This window comes from Capsella rubella, unplaced genomic scaffold (genome assembly GCF_000375325.1).
Source record: "Capsella rubella cultivar Monte Gargano unplaced genomic scaffold, Caprub1_0 scaffold_3, whole genome shotgun sequence".
Lineage (NCBI taxonomy): Eukaryota > Viridiplantae > Streptophyta > Magnoliopsida > Brassicales > Brassicaceae > Capsella > Capsella rubella.
The window spans coordinates 12,557,083-12,573,686 of record NW_006238921.1 but is presented as its reverse complement, the minus strand read 5'-3'; the positions used below and the strand labels follow the sequence as shown (position 1 = coordinate 12,573,686).

The 16,604-nt window shown below is 33.5% G+C and overlaps 6 protein-coding genes and 1 non-coding gene across 7 annotated transcripts; 4 read left to right on the top strand and 3 right to left on the bottom strand.

Annotated features, from left to right (window-relative positions):
* The first annotated feature begins 2,430 nt into the window (after positions 1 to 2,430).
* Positions 2,431 to 3,996, top strand: LOC17892486 (plastid division protein PDV2). Its single transcript, XM_006298109.2, has 2 exons — positions 2,431 to 2,823; positions 3,064 to 3,996. The coding sequence occupies exons 1-2, from the start codon at positions 2,521 to 2,523 to the stop codon at positions 3,703 to 3,705; spliced, it is 945 nt and encodes a 314-aa protein (XP_006298171.1). The 5' UTR covers positions 2,431 to 2,520; the 3' UTR covers positions 3,706 to 3,996.
* A 209-nt stretch (positions 3,997 to 4,205) lies between these two features.
* Positions 4,206 to 5,160, top strand: LOC17891530 (non-symbiotic hemoglobin 1). Its single transcript, XM_006298652.2, has 4 exons — positions 4,206 to 4,388; positions 4,468 to 4,582; positions 4,671 to 4,787; positions 4,892 to 5,160. Exons 1-4 carry the CDS (start codon positions 4,276 to 4,278, stop codon positions 5,027 to 5,029), a joined length of 483 nt encoding a protein of 160 aa, XP_006298714.1. The 5' UTR covers positions 4,206 to 4,275; the 3' UTR covers positions 5,030 to 5,160.
* Positions 5,161 to 5,396: 236 nt separating this feature from the next.
* Positions 5,397 to 7,023, bottom strand: LOC17892854. The gene is made up of 2 exons (XM_006298350.2): positions 6,492 to 7,023; positions 5,397 to 5,883 (listed from the first exon to the last, which is right to left on the bottom strand). The coding sequence occupies exons 1-2, from the start codon at positions 6,950 to 6,952 to the stop codon at positions 5,601 to 5,603; spliced, it is 744 nt and encodes a 247-aa protein (XP_006298412.1). The 5' UTR covers positions 6,953 to 7,023; the 3' UTR covers positions 5,397 to 5,600.
* A 2,663-nt stretch (positions 7,024 to 9,686) lies between these two features.
* On the top strand, positions 9,687 to 11,365 carry LOC17893515 (pentatricopeptide repeat-containing protein At2g15980). The gene has a single exon (XM_006298947.2). It carries the CDS (start codon positions 9,711 to 9,713, stop codon positions 11,187 to 11,189), a length of 1,479 nt encoding a protein of 492 aa, XP_006299009.1. The 5' UTR covers positions 9,687 to 9,710; the 3' UTR covers positions 11,190 to 11,365.
* Positions 11,364 to 12,516, bottom strand: LOC17892269 (cold-regulated 413 plasma membrane protein 1). The gene is made up of 4 exons (XM_006298545.2): positions 12,238 to 12,516; positions 12,028 to 12,135; positions 11,877 to 11,947; positions 11,364 to 11,781 (listed from the first exon to the last, which is right to left on the bottom strand). The coding sequence occupies exons 1-4, from the start codon at positions 12,405 to 12,407 to the stop codon at positions 11,537 to 11,539; spliced, it is 594 nt and encodes a 197-aa protein (XP_006298607.1). The 5' UTR covers positions 12,408 to 12,516; the 3' UTR covers positions 11,364 to 11,536.
* Positions 12,517 to 15,665: 3,149 nt separating this feature from the next.
* On the bottom strand, positions 15,666 to 16,243 carry LOC17892258. The gene has a single exon (XM_006298847.2). The coding sequence runs from the start codon at positions 16,105 to 16,107 to the stop codon at positions 15,877 to 15,879; it is 231 nt and encodes a 76-aa protein (XP_006298909.1). The 5' UTR covers positions 16,108 to 16,243; the 3' UTR covers positions 15,666 to 15,876.
* A 203-nt stretch (positions 16,244 to 16,446) lies between these two features.
* On the top strand, positions 16,447 to 16,535 carry TRNAY-GUA. The gene is given in 2 exon segments: positions 16,447 to 16,483; positions 16,500 to 16,535. It is a non-coding gene; the product is annotated as a tRNA-Tyr (tRNA).
* The last annotated feature ends 69 nt before the right edge of the window (positions 16,536 to 16,604 follow it).

Genomic DNA, 16,604 nt, shown 5'->3' with positions numbered 1-16,604 from the left:
TATCAAAATGGTGTAATAAAGTTACAAAGGATAGAAATTGGATTAGAATATATCAAGAAACGCATGATAAGATTTGTCCTAAAATTGGCTGTTTACAAGTAAGAGCAGATCATTTAAGAATTTAAGATTGGTTTCACTTATTGTTTTTGGTTATTTTCTTATCTAAATTTAGGAACATATCATTAATTATATAGGCATCCCACATGCAATATTTATTTAAATCTAAATCTAGACATTGCAATGAAAAATTGTAAAGATACACTCCATTTAAAACCCATTTGTTACACTCTTTTACAAGCATACTAGGTCCTGACCCGCGCTACAGCGCGGAGGAAAGTTGTCGGTTTTGATTTTTAAAAAAATTTTATGTGAATCGAATAAAATGTTATTTCGTTTTGAAAATGTAAGTAATTATTTGGGGATTATATAAAACTTATTTTTAAAAAGATTAAAGATTTGTGTGGTTTTAGGCTAACGTGTTACTGTAGGATTATTAAAAATGGGAATGTGGGATAATTGGTTATAGGTGTTTCATTGTTATTCATTTATCAAGATAGTGACGTTTTAAAAAAAAACTTTTAGAACGTTACTAATTGTGTGTATTATTTATTTGCAATTTATGAAATTTCTGTTTTCGGAAAACTTTATTCATGAAGGTTATATTATGGTTTTGTTTGTGAACCGTACGTGGTTCTGATAACCATTCTATTTTGTTTACGGTTCTATTTATTCACTGATTGGCTTACATTGGGCTTGAAGGAATTTTCATAATAGTAACTAATATGTGAAATATTACAATTAAATCTGGGCTTTTGGGCCATTATTAAATATGGAGATAAGGTCCACTACCAAATTCTTGCTCCTGTGTCGTATTGTCTGATTCTCAATCTAATCATTTTCCACTAACTCCTTTTCATCCACCGTTTCTCTTTATTAAGATGTAAGTAATAGAGTAATAATAATATTATGTTTATGTATCTATTTTAGGCTCGAAACACGGTGGTAAGTTTTTATGGGCTTTACCCATTATGAAACCTATTAGATAACAATGAAAATAATCGAAATAAAGGCCCATAAAGCTATAAACGCAGTAATTAATGAAAAGATCCAGTGATGAAGTCGGGTTTTGTTTTTGTTTTTGACCCGATCCGGAAATCTTTTTGTACTTCTATTTTACTATAGTAGGGATATCATGTAGATGAACGAGCGGCATAGGCAAAACTGGCTTAAACACAGCAGTTGCAGGAGTTTGCATAAGCAGGCTGTTACGGTTTCTAAGCATTTACAACGACTGGTTTAGCGTTTGAAAATAGGTGTGTTTGCGGAAGTTTTATGACTAGTGGATCGCAGCGGATGCAATATCGATTTAATTAAAAATAACTTAAATAAATATAAACATAATTACAAAAGTATAAAAGACCAAAAAATATTATTATGATTGGATATATTAAATTTGACAAAAATATTAAATAAATTAAAATGAATATGATTAACAGTTGAAAACCATAAATAAATGACTAAATAATTATTCATAAACAAATAAATTTATAAATATTTTCAACATAATTTATAAATAAAAACCATATATAATTACTAAATATAAATACTAAATAATTATCTAAAAAAAAAATGAAATAAAAATAATTATTAATATTGGAAAATTAAAGTTAGAGACTAATTACTTTTTTAAGCGCAGAAAATTAAAGTCGACCGTGTTTGTGCGATTCACCTCCGTCTCGCTCATCTACTCATCCGGTTAACACTTCTCATTGATAATATCCCACTCTTAGTCTTTCATGTCTCTCATTCTCCGTCTTTGTTCTCTTTCTCTGTTCATTCTGATTCGTTTTATAAAAATACTTTTCCAGTTTAGGGTAACTCTGTTTTCATCTGATTTTTCTCACTTTATGAAGGGCTTGTTGTACTTTTGTTATACTGTGAAAAATTTTCATTTCTTTTTGCTCTGAAGAGGATTAGGAAGTTATGTATGTTATTCTATTGCTTTGTCTAGTTCTTGAGATTTAGAACCCGTTCGAATATTTTAAATTTTGGGTTCGGTTTCGAATTGGGTTTTTCGAAACGGTTTTGGGGTCGGTTATTTTGCCGAGGCCTAGTTTTGCCTATAGAAAGTATATTTAAGAGTTACAAATAATATATAAAAATAATATATCAGTTTAATAATAGAAAAATCTACATTTAAATTTAGTAAATAGAATCTTAAAATTATTTTTATGTAGAATGATGTATTTTGTCATCTTTGTTAAAATCCAAAAATTCCATATTGTTCATTCAATTTTCCAATTTGTTTTTTTTTTTTTTGTAAAAAGGAAGAAATTTGTACAAATATTTGTGGCCGTTGATTTAAAAACCGGGAAAGCAGCAGAAACAAATCTGAAAAATCTGAGTTAAGCCAACCACAATCACTCGAACACGAACTCACTCCCAAAAGTTTACTTGTCTCGTTCCCAACCACTACCTTACAAAAACCCTAACCCTAATTTCTCTACCCCCAAATCTGTGATGGAAGACGAAGAAGGGATCGGGTTGATCTTAGCCAGAGCTACCGAGCTAAGACTCAAGATCAGCGATTGTATCGATTCCTCCAGCACCGCCGTAAGCGAAAACGGCGGCGACGGCGACGGCGGAGGAAACGAGGATCTTTCTCCCGGAGAAGAGAAAAAAAAAGATGAGATTTTTCGGAATCAAGATAAGGATTTTGACTCAATCAGCTCTGATGATGTAGTTGAGGAAGCAGAAGCTGAACGTCTTTTGCGTATACGTGATGCTCTTGAATCTCTTGAGTCTCAGCTTGCTTCTTTACAGGTCTGAATCATCAAAAAAACCTCAATTTCCTCTGTTTCTATGGTTTAAAGTTTCTAGCTTTTTAGTTTACTTTTGAACATTGAGAGTGTTGGTTCTGTTTTTGATTGAAATTGAATCTCAAATTGCTTCAAGTTTAGTCTTTGAATGTCTGAATTGCTTCAAGTCACTGTCTCAGGTATTGTGGAAATGATTTTTGATGATATTGATGTCATGGTATTGGTTTTGTTGTTTATTGTTCAGAATTTAAGGCAAAGACAACAATATGAGAAGCAAGTGGCTTTATCTGAGATTGATTACAGTAGGAAAATGTTGCTTGAGAAGCTTAAAGAGTACAAAGGGAAAGACTTTGAAGTACTACGCGAGACTACGACGTTTGCTGGTGAAAGAGTTGATTATGAGAACGATCTTCTACTTCCTCCTTATCCTGTTCATCCTCCTGTATCCCTTGGTTTAGATAATAATGGTTACCTTTCTCACTTACCTTCCAAGAAGAAGTCTGATGCTAATGGGTTTGGCTCAGGACATGTGAGAAACGAGGCAGAGGTGAAAAGTCCCGATGGAGGAACTGGAGGCTCGAATCATCATGGTGTTATTCGCTTCTTAGGCTCTGCTGCGAAGATCATGCTTCCAATCATCGGTGTTATTTCTATATTGTCTGCTTCTGGATATGGACCAGAGATGAGAATAAGAGGTGCGTCCTTAAACCTTCTTGGACTTCTCCCGCAGCGAGCAGTTAAAGGGAAGCGAACACCTAATCAATGCCCACCGGGAAAGGTTCTTGTGATAGAAGACGGGGAAGCACGGTGCCTTGTTAAAGAAAGAGTCGAAATACCCTTTGACTCGGTTGTTTCAAAGCGCGATGTAACTTACGGATATGGTTGAATTTGAATGAAAAACACCCTTCTCTGTAACCTTTCATTGCCTGGATTCAGTGTGTAAAGTTTCAACTTTTTTTCTTATCTCTTAGATGTGAAAGCTTCATGGTGCTACACAACTTTCACAAGTTTTGTTCTTGCTTCTGCTTCTCAGCAAATAATCTAGGAAAGAGAGGGAGAGAGAGAGAGATCCAGTTGCAGTAGTATTTGTCTTCTGCCAAATCCATTAACGGATTCAATGTATTGACACAACTCTCACCACTTGTGTGGTATATAATATCAGTAAAAAATAATGATAATAAAGAGATCTGCATACTTTTCAATTGTGTTTTGACTAATGGGTGAAGCCTACCAATACCAGGTTCCATTACAACAACACAGCACATGGTTTCAATTATTTAACTAAGCAACTTTATCTTGAACTTGGTAATCAAGAACTGTCTCTTGGATAACACAAAAGGGTCTTTATCAAAACCTATATATAATAGACACTTTTCCTAATTAGAGCATAAGATCATAGTTACTTATACAAAAACAAAGAATTGCATATCAAAAATCATTTAGTTTCTGAAGTATTATGGAGAGTGAAGGAAAGATTGTGTTCACAGAAGAGCAAGAGGCTCTAGTGGTGAAGTCATGGAGTGTCATGAAGAAAAACTCAGCTGAATTGGGTCTCAAGCTCTTCCTCAAGTAAGTCCTAATGATCTCATTGCTCTCTATCTATATTTGTATGCATTTATGTAACTATAATCTGAGATATGAAACATAGGATCTTTGAGATTGCACCAACAGCAAAGAAGATGTTCTCGTTCTTGAGAGACTCACCAATTCCTGCTGAGCAAAACCCGAAGCTCAAGCCCCACGCCATGGCTGTTTTTGTCATGGTAAGTTAACTAATCAGTGATTGAATAACATATTGTTTTGGTTCATGATTTTAACTAAGAAAATGGATATATTTTTGGGGTTTATCAGTGTTGTGAGTCAGCAGTACAACTTAGGAAAACAGGGGAAGTAACAGTGAGGGAGACTACTTTGAAGAGACTTGGAGCTAACCATTCTAAATACGGCGTCGTCGACGAACACTTTGAGGTTAATAGTCATATCTCAAAATGTTTCTTTATCATACAAATATGTTAATTCGATTGTTTGTTTGCTAATCCAAAAAAAAAAAAATGGTACTAATATACTTGCAGGTGACGAAGTATGCATTGTTGGAGACAATAAAGGAGGCGGTGCCGGAGATGTGGTCACCGGAGATGAAGGTTGCTTGGGGTGAGGCTTATGATCACCTTGTTGCTGCCATTAAAGCTGAAATGAAGCTTTCCAACTAAAAATCATATATTATTACATACTTGTAACAAAAGTTTGAATTTGATATGTTGTTATGACTGTTGTCCAATTTGGTTTGGTTTGAGGTTTAATTATAATAATAGTGTGCATTCTAAAAATGTTAAATGGTCAATCCTTATTTTTAGTTTGGGAAAAATGTCATTTAAATGATAAATGACATTTTTCTCATCTTAACCCAAACAAGAAAAATTGAATGTTTAAGGCTTAGTTTGCGGGGAATTGTTTTCCGCCGGCTTTGGCTCTGGAGACAGTTTCGTAATCCGACGGTTTAAGTTTCCCTCTTTTGGGCGTTGTATTTCACTTGTGTTTCCCACAACAAGCTTTAATAAAAATTTAGAGGACAAAAAATAAAACATTAAATGTTCAATCAAACCACACATTTTATCTTTACTAAACTTTCTTACACAATTTGTTTTTCTATTAACATTAGACTTTTTTGGTTTATGGAAACTTGAAACTTGATAGGATATAAAGTAATGTACAGTACCAACTTTCACATTATCCTAATTAAGAGTTTATAACACACAAACTGAAATACCCTTGAAAGGGTAATCATCCTCGAGAAATAAGAGAGCCTACAACCCCCGCGATTAGGGTCGTTGGATCTCCGAGCACCGCGGAAATGACAAACTGCACGGCCATTCCCGCAATCTCGCAGCATTTCTGAACTTTACCTTTGCTACTACTACGGTGGTGATGCTCAAGTGTGTTCTTTAAGGCCAAACTCTTACGTTCAATGCCTTTACCATTTTCTCCTTTGTACAACTCTCTCCAATTCTCCACCAACATCTCTCTTACACATGCGACATGGAGATTATACTTCTTGCAAGACGACCTGTTTTTTTTTTGTGAAAAAAATAAAAGTAACTGTAATTGGTTTTAAACCTGATTTTTATTATTAACTAACCCAAAAACTATGTTACAATTCATTTAATCAAGAAAAGTGGCAAAGATAAATTTTTTTTTGTGAAACAAAACAAAGTTAAAATTAATGTGATAAATAATTAAGTTCTAACTTAGAGTACACGCTATGCAACATATATATGTCTACCAATTACCAAGCCACAAGCTCATTTCTTTAAAAAAGGATAAAGAGTTTTGTGTGTTTGAATGCCATTGCTTTAATCTTTAATCTCCCCTTTGCTCTAACATATATTATTCGGTATAAAGATGAAATTAATGTTCAAGAATCAATACATCAACATAATCCAAAATTTTATCTTATTGCTTTTTAATATTCTCTTAGATATGTTGATTTCGAATATATGCTAATGTTGACTAAAAAAAAATGTTTTTCTTACATGCTAATCTTTAGTTAAAGTTTTCAATTTTACTATTTACCAAAGTAACAAAGCAAGAACATTGGACCAATTGGTATGATCATAATAATTCAAGAACATCATAATAATTCAAGAACAAGATATAGAATCAAGAAGAGAGTACCTGTAACTCCAGCTACGTCCTTTAATACCACATCGATGACAAGAAGAACTAACTTTACGATAAAGAAAAAGTTTGGTATCTCCATCATCCAAAACCATAGGAAGCATAGCACAACAAGGGTGAAGATCAAACCCACAAGCCTTGCAATGGTAAAGGAATCCAGACACATCTTTCTCGCACGCGTTGCAGTACCGTCTCTCGTTCCCGGGCGGCTGAGCCAAAAACTGAAACGTACACTTTTTGTAAAAGGGATGTGTTATGGAGGTTGAAGGTAACGCGCAATGCGCATGGAGATCGAAGTCGCAGCAGCTTCCATGATGATTTTTATTACCGGAGCAGCGATAGCGAGAGCCGATACCAACTTCGTTGCATCCATCACACTTGAAGGGTTTCTCTGTGTAGTCGAATTTGAGGTTGTGTTGAGGGTGGCTGAAATGTGATATTTCTGCATATTTCTTCATTCTTTTTTAGTTTTCTTGATTGAGAATTGGGTTTTTGTGTAACAAGAGTTTGGTAAGAATCATAATTTATAGAGGGGATTATATGGAAAAGCTTTAATCAAGTGACTTGGAGCATCTAAAAAGAAAGATGGGAGTTTTATCAAGTGGAATCTTTAAGTTGCTGCAAATGTAAGAAAGTACATTATAAGGAGAGAATAAGAATGTAGAATATGAATTGGTATAAAACTTTTTGCCAATTATTGATTGAATTACAAAATAAATTTTTTACCAACTGTTTGTGGTGAAAAAATTGGTTTGCTACCAAGTGCTAATAGCTCAACTGGTAAAGATTTCTGTCAAAAACTTATAGGTCGCCGGTTCGAGTAGCGCTTAGGACGTAACTATATAACATGTATTGGTTTCGGGCCCGAGGGGATGTACGGGCTTTGGCCCATAACCTCTTTGATTATTCAAAAAAAAATAAAAATTTATTGGTTTGCTTATATAGATGCTATGCAATTTTTCATTTTGTAAAAACATGTATCAAAATTAACCACGTTTATATTGGATTTAAGCAATGAAATGATATGAAACAATATTGTCGGATACCATATATAAGAGCCACCAAACAAATGTAAACCATATCCTTTCAAATCGGAAATTAAAAAGTTCTTAATTTAAATTAAAATTCGATAGTTTAAATTTAGATATTTGAATATGAGGTACATATATATAATAAGATCCATTAAAATCGGGAAAAGAAATAGGCAGTTAACTTAAATTAGATATGAAAATTTTATATATAAGTACACTTTGTAGTTTATTTTTAGATATTTTATAAAACAATCATTCATCTAGGATGGGGAAATCTATTCAACTCTCCTTCACCATTCTAACTTTCTTCATCATTCTCGTGTTAGGTTTGTATTCAAATTTTAAATCTTTTAGATATATGTACATAGAATTGTTCTAAGATAATATAGTATCATACAATTTTATTTCCTTAAATTATCCAACATTGAAATGAGAATTTGACCAAGTTATGTAAAATCTATGTCGGAATTATTTTCCATCACATAATTTTGTAATATTGACTGTATAGTTCTTTCTATTTCAAAATCATATTCAGTGCTAGCTAGACCTAAAATTCGATTTCCAATTGCAACTTTTTTTAAAACATTGTCACCTGAATTTGTAATTTTCTCGTGACTGAAGCTATATCATGTCTTAAGATGTTATGAAAAAAAGTATTTTGATATAACTTATTTAAACTAACATATCTTTTACATTTTAATATCAATGTCATGTAGTTTTCTATATATGTATGACACTTTCATGGTACCTCTATTTAACAATAACTATTATTAAAGTATACATTTATTTTTTTCAGAATTAAACATAAAAATATAAATTCAATATATTGAATAATTTTCTTATTAATATACAAAAAAATCCGGAAAAAGGCATTTTTTCCTCTACAGCTAATATTTATGCTTGATTAATACAGTATCAGGAGCAGTAGAGAATGTGCAGCAAGGGAAACCAAGACGACAACAATGTTATACCAATTTATCTCCAAAACAATCAAAAGATTGTGTTTACCAACAATGTGATTCTGCATGTCTGAAGAAGAAGTTCAAAGGGGGTGGTCTTTGTGTTCGTCCCACTGGGTGCGTATGCTTGGATTTTTGCTCTTAAGTTACAAAATAACATTTAGTCATATATACAGTAAGAGAATAATAAAATGCTCAGAGTAGGCAGAGATAAGAAGGTTATTTGGAAAATGCATGTAGTCTGGTCACAATGACCGAATTGTAATATGATTTTTTTGGCCAAAGATAGTGTGTACTAATAGTACTACTGTTATCAAGTTATAATATGATTTAATTAAACATAATATTAGCTAGTGAAATAATTGTTTTATCTAATGAAATAAATGTTTGATGAACAATATTCAGAAACAATTACAAGAAATTACAATAGGGATTGAAGGTGAAGTGATAATCAATGTTTCTCTTGATCACCTTTGTGGTGAAGTGGCTTATGAGATTAGTTTTTAGCTTAATTGTGAAACTAGCGAACTCTGACAAGCAAAATCTATGTGTGATGCTAAGTCATGATTGTTATCAAATTAAGAGAGAAGTTGTTTGAATGTATAAACACCAATAGTATATCAGTTTCCGAAATGTAGTTATTTAAGTTAGTTGTAGACGTTCAGGTATTCGGTCTGATTCCGAGTATTTGGGGTAAAGAAGTTTAGGATCCATTCAGTTATTTTAGATTTTTTGTTCAGGTTTAGTTTGATATAGATTACTTTTGTTTCGGTTCTGGATATCCGTAATAGTGAGTTTTAGTTTTAAATGATTAAATTTTAACGGATTTGATTAATTTTTGAAAATGATGTCTAAAATTTCTAAATATTTTGGTTTTTTTGGTTATTTTAAATATCTAATATTTATCATTGAAATTTTGGTTATTGGGTTATATCACGTTTAAATATAATTAATATTTTAAATATATAATTAGGTGTTGGATATTTCGGGTACCGATTTGGTTTCGGTTCGGTATCGGCTTTTTTTGTTCTCATTTACTATCCGTTATTACGTTAGTTACGACTCGGTTCAATTCCTTTATTTGGTTTAGTTTTAGTTTGGTATTTTCGGTTCGGTTATTTTGCCCACCACTTCGAGTCTACGACAACAAGTGTACTACAAAAGTCTACCAAGTTAAGTTATCAAAGAGACCAAGACTTTAGTCTCGGACCAGAACTACTCTACCGATGATACTAACTCGGATCATCAACCCGACCCGGAAACTCAAACCCGATTCAATCCTCTCAATCTCTCTCTTCACCACCGTCTCTTCTCCGCCGTCAGACCCATTAATTTCCGACGCCGTCTCAATCCTAACTCACCACCGTTCCAAATCACGATGGTCAACTCTCCGATCTCTCCACCCTTACGGATTCACTCCTTTTCAATTCTCCGAAATCACTCTCCGTCTCCGCAACAACCCTCACCTCTCTCTCCGTTTCTTCCTCTTCACTCGCCGCTTCTCTCTCTGCTCACACGACGTCGGTTCTTGCTCGACACTCATCCACATCCTCGCTCGATCTCGTCTCAAAAGCCACGCTAGTGAAGTCATACGTCTCGCTCTCCGTTTAGCCGACGACAACGAAGAAGGTGAAAACAGAGTATTGAAAGTGTTCCGTTCGTTGGTTAAAAGTTACAATCTTTGTGGTTCTGCTCCGTTTGTGTTTGATCTGTTGGTAAAATCGTGTCTTGATTCGAAAGAGATCGATGGAGCTGTGATGGTAATGAGGAAATTGAGGTCTAGAGGAATCAGTTTACAGATTAGTACTTGTAATGCTTTGGTTTCTGAGGTTTCTAGGCGTAGAGGTGCTTTTAATGGGTATAAGATGTATAGAGAAGTCTTTGGTTTAGATGATGTTAAGGTAGATGATGGTAAGAAGATGGCAAGTAAGGTTAAGGCGAATGCGAGCACGTTTAATTTGATGATGATGAGTTTTTATAGAGAAGGTGAGACTGAGATGGTGGAGAGGATTTGGAGAGAGATGAAGGAGGAAGGTGGTTGCTCTGCTAATGGGCAGAGCTATTGTGTTTTGATGGAGACGTATTGTGCGCGAGGTTTGATGAGTGAAGCTGAGAAGATATGGGAAGAGATGAAGGTGAAAGGAGTGGTTTTTGATGTTGTGGCTTATAATACTATGATTGGTGGGCTTTGTGGTAACTTAGAGGTTGCGAAAGCGAAGGAGCTTTTTCGAGAAATGGGATTCAAGGGGATTGAGTGTACTTCTTTAACATATGAGCATCTTGTTAATGGGTATTGTAAAGTGAGGGATGTTGATTCAGCTTTGGTTGTTTATAGAGAGATGAAAAGGAAAGGTTTTGAAGCAGAGGGTTTAACTATCGAAGCGTTAGTGGAAGGACTGTGTGATAGGAATAGAGACAAAGTTGTTGAAGCTGCGGAGATTGTGAAGGTTGCGGTGAGGGAATCTGAGTTTTATCCTAGTCGTGAGTGTTATGAGTTGTTGATTAAGAGGTTGTGTGAAGAAGGGAAGATGGAGAGAGCATTGAACATTCAGGCTGAGATGGTGGGGAAAGGTTTTAAGCCGAGTCAAGAGACATATAGAGCTTTTATTGACGGGTATGGATTAGCAGGTGATGAGAAAACATCTGCATTGTTGGCTATAGAGATGGCTGAATCACTCAAGCTAAGGGCCGAAGAAGTAAGCTAGAACTTGTGCTTCATTGGTAAGTTGCTGAATCACATAGAAACCGATCGGTTTACACAATGTAGTACGAGTTTCCGGTGATACCATCTCATGGAATGGTTACATAGGAAGTGGTACACATTGTAAGACACAACATTACCCATTAAAGCTCTAATGTTGAAAGGGGAGATTCAAATCAACACTAACACCACATGACCATATCTTTATTTCTGAAGCAATTCTTATTGAAATCACAATCATTGATAGTTACGACTTAGACAGAATCTTACGAAGCAATCACTCTTACATGGAAGACGAAAAAAAACTAACAGAAGAAAAAGAAACTGAAGAAGTTATGAAGTGATGATGGCTTAAAAGATAAGAGCCCAAACGGGGAAGACAACGAGACAAATGATTCCAACAGTGTTGGAGATACCATTGGGTTTAGTGAAGGCGTTTCTGAAACCACCTGAAGCTCTAATGTGTTCTTGGAGCAAGTAACATCCAATCCCTAAGCAAATGGCTAAACCAATCCAACTGTCTCTGAATGTTCCGGCAACTAAATTTGGTGCCACCACGGCGATTAGAACCAAAGCCACCGGTAATTCCAAGTACTCTATTAACACAGAACAACATATAAAAAGCCAAATCAGAACAATCAGAGTCTTGTTGTTTGTAATGAAGAGTCAAGAAAACAAAAGGAACACAAACCTCTGGCGTGTTTGGGAAAGAAGAGTTGTACAATGACAGCTACAAACGCAATCCATTTACCAATTTCTCCTCTGTATAAAAAATTTCAGACACAAGTTAGGTTTTGACAGAAGTAAGACAGAGACTCTCTGGCTTTTGTCGTGTTTTATACCTGAAGATACCAAAGATCAAGGAAGGAGCACTGAAGAAGATGTAAGGAATCAAAAGAGATGTGAGCATATTCGTCTTCCAGTTAGTTCGATCCAACACCAACAAGTATCTACATTTACAAACATCAAAACACATCATCAAGATTCAAGATCAAGAACAAGAAACGAAGTAAGACAGAGAGAGGAACAGAGAAAGAGAGGAGAAACGTTACATGGCGGCGATAGAAGCAATCCATTCAAGAACAGAGGTACCAAAACCTAAACCAGTAAGCGTGAAGGCATGGCTAGCTAAGTTCTGAGCAGCGATGGTGAGCTCGTTGAGATCAGTTCCGATCATAGAATGAAGGGTTCCATGATCACTCCTAAACGACTTGAGATTCATCTTTTTTCTTGCCCGGAAGAAAGACCACTTAGGAGAGAAGAGAGGAGCCTTTGGAATAATTGATGTGAGAGTATAGAAGAAGAAGAGATTTGTGATGATGAATGTGTTTTAGGGAAGAAGACTTGATTATAAAAGATGTAAGAAGCAAGTGACTCGATGGATGTATTCACGCCACGTGGCACATTAGATCCTTTTGTGAAAATATTTTATATTTTGTAACGAAACAGATATTTTTTATAAAATCGATTTACTGACGTAGACGTAAGACACATGTCGAGTCTAACGTATTACATACACATGAACGTTCTAATTGGTGGACGTAAGAAGCATATGGGACGAGCCAGCTGTATAAATTACTAAACATAAGGTATGTCGGTACATGTTAAAGTCAGAGATTCTCAATCCAAACTAAGTTACACAAATATGTTTCAACCCGATTGTTTTATTACCGGGGATCGATTTTTTTCGATCGCGAAATCACTAAATATTTCTATTTTATTAAAAACTTTCACTTAATTTTTTCCAGGTTTTAAAAAAATTACATACCTAAAATAATATGATTACGCCTAACACAACGGATTTGGAATTTCATCGTTTGAACTGGAAAATGAGCTTATAACGAAAAAAGTATTTTCTTGATACATGATCATCAAATGGACATGTATCTCATTTGCCTCATTAAAAACTTTGTCAAAAAAACTTATTGGGACAAAATTTGACAAAGAAAAAAGAATGCTTCTTCCTTGACAAAACCCCGAACCTACTAATTAAAAATGGTTTTTACAAATTTCCTGATTTTTTATTTATTATTATTATATGTAGCCAATAAAAGCTATAAGCTGTGTGGATTTGTTATAGTTTAAAACTTTTAATTATATATCATATGTTTTAATTATTGCTTTTTTATTGTAAATGATGTCACAAAAATGAAGTCTAAATTTCAAACATAGAAAAATACGTAGAAGGTTGGCAATGTCAAATGTGTAAGTAGACTTTTCTAGATGGATCAATATCGAATTAATTAATAGTTACAAAATATCGAATAAAACAGAGCGGCATAAGATATGGATATATTTAATTTGTTTTATCGATTATTTGATGTCGGCAGAGGCTTTAGTGAGTAGGGACAACCAAATAAAAGATGAAAATGTAATAAGAATAAATGAGTTTTTGATTTTTCATTATATTTGTTGCATCAAACTCTCATTATGATAACAAAGACTGTCTAGCTCCTTGTTACTCTTACAAGTTAAGATCTAGTTAGTTGGCTTATACAAATAAATTTAATAGTGACCTTATGCTCCACATTATCCATATCTTGACTAGAAATTTAGTCGAAAAAAGTAATTTATCAGAAAATTCATTAAATCTGATCATTGCTCATAATCAATTTCTGTTATGATTTGTCCTTAATTTATAAAACATTTTGGTGCAGTTAAAATTTCGTTTGTTAGGATCTCTAAATATAACCTATATATATTATTTAAAAGCAAACAGAATTAAAGATAGTATTGTAGCTCACTGCTCACAAATGTTAATTCATATATATCTTCTTCTGATATATTTCAAAAAGATTTTAAAATTATTTTTTCGTAAAGAATTTTCCCATTTAACATCTCATCAAATGAAGTTAATTTGAAAAAACGTTTTTAATTATGGTTATTTGGGCATTCTTAAGTGAATGCCAAGATCTCTTATAAAATTGTATCGTCATTATGTTATAATTGGTAGATTTTTTCGGATGTTTTATCAAATTAATAGTTTTGGACCTTGAATCGTTTATCATATCTCATATTTGATTTCAAAAAGTTTGTAGAGGATTCATTTCCAGTTTCAGTACAATCGCTTTAAAGATTTCTTCCGGAAAAAAAATTGATATGGGTTGTATTTCCTGTTCATCTCTAGAATATAGAAAAAGAAGCTTATTTAACCTCTCTCATACAAAAAAAGTTTAACACGGTGAGTCTCACGTTAAATTATTTAGCAACTCTCGAAACATCTCTAGTTTGTCTTCTTTTGTGCATCTTTCTCTCGAATTGAGAAATTGTTTTTGAACAACCACGAAATCCCATTAGATATTTAGGTTTTTTTGTGTTAACATGTGATTTCATATGAAATTAAGTATATTACCCACTTCATATTAATGTTTTCGACGAAATCTTCTATACTGAAACTGGAAATGCAACTTCATCTCCAAAATCTAAATTAAAGTTTGTTATTCCACGTTTACGTTAGAAAGTAGTATCAAACTCTCATTATGATAATAAAGTACGGTCTAGATAGTTGTGACTCTTACATGTTAAATGGCTTACACAAATAAATTAATGACCTTATATATGCTTCATATTATCCATAGTTCCATACATTCACTAGAAACTAGTCAAACTAAAGTAAATTATGAGAAAATTAATTCATTAAATCATATCATTGCTCATATTCAATTTATGTTATGCAAATTTGATTTTTCCTTAATCCATGAAACATATTTTGTGCAGTTAAAATGTCTTGTAATTTTTCTTTGGGAAAATGGCAGTGAGATCTCTTAAACTAAATTTTTTTTTTTTGGTATGATCTCTAAAAATAACCTTAATATAACATTTTGAAGCAAATAAATTTTAAGATAATCTTGTAGTGGCTCACTGTTTATATACATATCTTCTTTATTGATATTTAAAAAATAATAATTTTCCCATAAAGAACTTTCCCATTTAACCTCTCATCAAATATAGTAATTAATTTTGAAAATGTCTTTAACTATGCTTATTTGGTCATTCCTAAGGGAATGCCAAAACTATTGATAAAAATGTATCGTCATAATCGAGAGAATTTTTAGATGTCTTATCAAACAAATATTTTCGGACCTTCATTTCAACAACATCCTTAGTTAAACATTTTTTGGATCAAGTTTTTTGGCCTATTAAAAATCGATGAGTGTGAAAGAAATGGATCATAAGGTAAAGTTCCAATAAGTGTTAGGTCAGGTTGAACGAAGAAAACAAGAGTTAAATAGAGCTACGTGGTTTGTGCTTCCTTGAGACTTGGTCTCTTCTATTTCACATTTCGCTGAAACACTCCGAAACCATGAAAAAAGAGTCCCATGACAGAACATGAGGAAGAATAGATTAAGAAGATACAATAGTTTAAATTACTACAAGATTGTTCATCTTGTATGTCACAGCCGGCTAGAAATCTTAAATAATTTGTAATATCTCACATTTGATTTCGAAATAAGTTTACTCTTCATATGATTCCTCGGCCTAACCATTAAACACGATTTGATTAAATAAACAAAAACAATAGTTCTCAATTACATTACTTTTATAGATTTACTGAAAAGAAAACTAAAACATGTTTCTGCACAGGTTGGATCCATATGTATAGATGATATATATACATGTAGTTCTAGATTAATAAATATACACAATACCAACGAAGAGAGATATAGAAGTAGTAGAGTATTGAAAGATCATCACCAAGGAACAAAACGGTCCATGAGAAGACAAACAGTGAGCTCAGACATAGTTGCAGCTTCATGATCTTTCTCTCTTTGTTTAAGCCCTCTTTCTTCCGATCCTTGTTGTTGTTGTTTTGACACAACAGAGGATGTGGTCTTGCTCCTTTGCATCAATGGGTTTCTATGGTTTATCTTCTCACTCATCTTTTTCATCTCTCCCACCCATACCTCCATAGCTTTTGCCATCCTTCTTCTGCTGATGATGATCTAAATATCTTAATTATGAACAAGAGAGAGAGAAGCATGTGAGCTTTATGTAGACAAGGAAAGGAGACTAAACAAAACCATGGTCAAGTTTGATTTGTCTTTTCTTCAAATAATTGTGTTCTTGACACCTAAGTATGGTTCACATTTTGGGACCGTCCACTTAAAAGAAGAGTTGTCTTTTTGGGACATGTACATAGTTTTGTAGTAGCTTGGACCAAATCCATCAAAAATATCTCTTCTTCGTTTTCTTGAATTTTCCACGTTTTCAAAATATTGCTTTAGCTAATAAATATAGTTTTTGTGTAGAGTATTTCAAAACCGACCTTAGCTCAGTTGGTAGAGCGGAAGACTGTAGTTGTTTACAACAGATGATCTTTAGGTCGCTGGTTCGATTCCGGCAGGTCGGATATTTTTTTTGTTTTTTACAAATTTTCAAAGGGTAAAACTGAAATTTCCATATCTTTGTGATATTTCTA

Bases quoted from the DNA above. Each gene is read 5' to 3' on its own strand.
- LOC17892486 (XM_006298109.2), top strand. From the start codon at position 2,521: ATGGAAGACGAAGAAGGGATCGGGTTGATCTTAGCCAGAGCTACCGAG. The intron at 2,824-3,063 runs GTCTGAATCATC...TTTATTGTTCAG, and splicing joins CTCAGCTTGCTTCTTTACAG to AATTTAAGGCAAAGACAACA.
- LOC17891530 (XM_006298652.2), top strand. From the start codon at position 4,276: ATGGAGAGTGAAGGAAAGATTGTGTTCACAGAAGAGCAAGAGGCTCTA. The intron at 4,389-4,467 runs GTAAGTCCTAAT...TATGAAACATAG, and splicing joins GGTCTCAAGCTCTTCCTCAA to GATCTTTGAGATTGCACCAA. The intron at 4,788-4,891 runs GTTAATAGTCAT...ATATACTTGCAG, and splicing joins TCGTCGACGAACACTTTGAG to GTGACGAAGTATGCATTGTT.
- LOC17892854 (XM_006298350.2), bottom strand. From the start codon at position 6,952: ATGAAGAAATATGCAGAAATATCACATTTCAGCCACCCTCAACACAAC. The intron at 5,884-6,491 runs GTACTCTCTTCT...AAAAAAAAACAG, and splicing joins GGACGTAGCTGGAGTTACAG to GTCGTCTTGCAAGAAGTATA.
- LOC17893515 (XM_006298947.2), top strand. From the start codon at position 9,711: ATGATACTAACTCGGATCATCAACCCGACCCGGAAACTCAAACCCGAT.
- LOC17892269 (XM_006298545.2), bottom strand. From the start codon at position 12,407: ATGAATCTCAAGTCGTTTAGGAGTGATCATGGAACCCTTCATTCTATG. The intron at 11,948-12,027 runs GTATAAAACACG...TTTTTTATACAG, and splicing joins TTGATCTTTGGTATCTTCAG to AGGAGAAATTGGTAAATGGA. The intron at 11,782-11,876 runs GTTTGTGTTCCT...CTGTGTTAATAG, and splicing joins CTTTCCCAAACACGCCAGAG to AGTACTTGGAATTACCGGTG.
- LOC17892258 (XM_006298847.2), bottom strand. From the start codon at position 16,107: ATGGCAAAAGCTATGGAGGTATGGGTGGGAGAGATGAAAAAGATGAGT.